Source organism: Humulus lupulus, chromosome 5, assembly GCF_963169125.1.
Source record: "Humulus lupulus chromosome 5, drHumLupu1.1, whole genome shotgun sequence".
Classification (NCBI taxonomy): domain Eukaryota; kingdom Viridiplantae; phylum Streptophyta; class Magnoliopsida; order Rosales; family Cannabaceae; genus Humulus; species Humulus lupulus.
In genome coordinates, this window is record NC_084797.1 from 239,356,566 (window position 1) to 239,358,190 (window position 1,625).

General features: G+C 34.9%; 1 protein-coding gene across 1 annotated transcript; it reads left to right on the plus strand.

The window, feature by feature from the left end:
* Positions 1–374: 374 nt before the first annotated feature.
* On the plus strand, positions 375–1,372 carry LOC133834091 (late embryogenesis abundant protein At1g64065-like). The gene has a single exon (XM_062263595.1). The coding sequence runs from the start codon at positions 633–635 to the stop codon at positions 1,275–1,277; it is 645 nt and encodes a 214-aa protein (XP_062119579.1). The 5' UTR covers positions 375–632; the 3' UTR covers positions 1,278–1,372.
* The last annotated feature ends 253 nt before the right edge of the window (positions 1,373–1,625 follow it).

Sequence of the window (1,625 nt, forward strand, 5' to 3'; positions counted from 1 at the left end):
AAATAGCTACGATATACATGATCATAAAAAAAAAAAATCGCGCCGAAAACTGTTCACAGGTCGAGAAACACTAAAAGCCCTACCGGTAGGACTTAAAGTGAAACCCATATAAAAGAAGAATTGTTCTATATATATTAGTTTTAGAGAACTGCGCTAAGAATCATTACTGGTGACCAACAATACAATGATCTGTCATATCGCTATTAGTGCAATCTAAAATCGAATCTTACACATTTAAATTTAATAAATATTATAAAATATCATTAATTAACCAATTATAATTATAAAGTCTCACATCATATATATATATATATTAAGTAACAATACTCTTAATTATTAATAATTTTATCACACTATTATAAACAGTTAACACAAAAGTTTCCACTTTATGTCACTGAAGAAAGTCTTCGAGCCTATTAGGGCGGCATCCAGAGGTCCATTTTTTCAACCAATAGCTAATAAATAACAAGGCCGTGTTTGGTTACACCTTATAATAATTCTCTTCCCTAAAAAAGTGTCCAATAAACAATATCTATACATATATATAGACACTCACACTACCACTACACCATCAAACAAAGTCCAAACATCAAGAACTTTCCTTCTTAACAACTTTCCCGGCCGAGAAAGTGATGGCAGAGAAAACCCACCAAACAACAAAGGAAGTACCAAAGAGAAACGATGAGGAATCAGCAACGACAACAACATCATCTTCCCAAGAGTTCAACCGACAAAAGAGGAGAAAGATCTTCCAATACATTGCCATCTTCATCGTGTTTCAGATCATAGTCATCTCAGTGTTCGTACTAGTTGTGATGCGAGTCAAGTCCCCTAAGGTAACGTTATCCGATGTCGACCTCCAATCTCTGAAAACAGCCACGTTACCTTCGCCAACGTTCGACGTCGTTTTGGGGGCCGAAGTTCGCATCAAGAACTCGAACTTCGGACCCTACAAGTTCGAAGACGGCGTCGTTTCGTTCACGTACGAGGGCATCGTTGTGGGACAGGTCTTGATTCCCAAGGGCAAAGTGGGAATGAAGTCGACCAAAGAGGTTGATGTTACAGTGAGTTTGAGCTCAGCAAACTTGGCTGGGTTTGGTAACAATAATCTTGGGAGTGAGTTAAGTGCTGGGGTTTTGACTTTGAGTAGTATCACTGTTATGAAAGGCAAAGTTGAGTTGATGGGGATTATCAAGAAGAACAAGGCTGCTGAGATGAATTGTTTTCTTGCTTTTGATTTACCCTCAAATATGCTTAGGACTTTGGATTGTCAGTAAGATTTTTTTTTTAAAATTTCTTCTCTTAATTATACATTATGTAGTAGATTATGCTTCATACAATTTATAAATGTAGTGTTATATCCTATGTTTTCTTATGTATATATATATATGTATAGGTTGCTTAGATGGTAATACTTTGTAAGCTGTATAATTTGGTTATTATGTATACTTCTGATTGTACGTAATTGTAATTAAGTTATTGTATGAACTAAAATTTGATGAGTTTTACACCTATTATTAGCATTTTTTTTTTTCATTTGCTGGTTCATGTCATAATTTGGTTGGTGTGTGATTGAGACATTAATTTGGCTACATGTCAAAATCCAAAAAGTGTATAGTAATCTT

What these genes read in the sequence shown, in the direction of transcription:
- LOC133834091 (XM_062263595.1), top strand. Translation starts at nt 633, where the DNA reads ATGGCAGAGAAAACCCACCAAACAACAAAGGAAGTACCAAAGAGAAAC.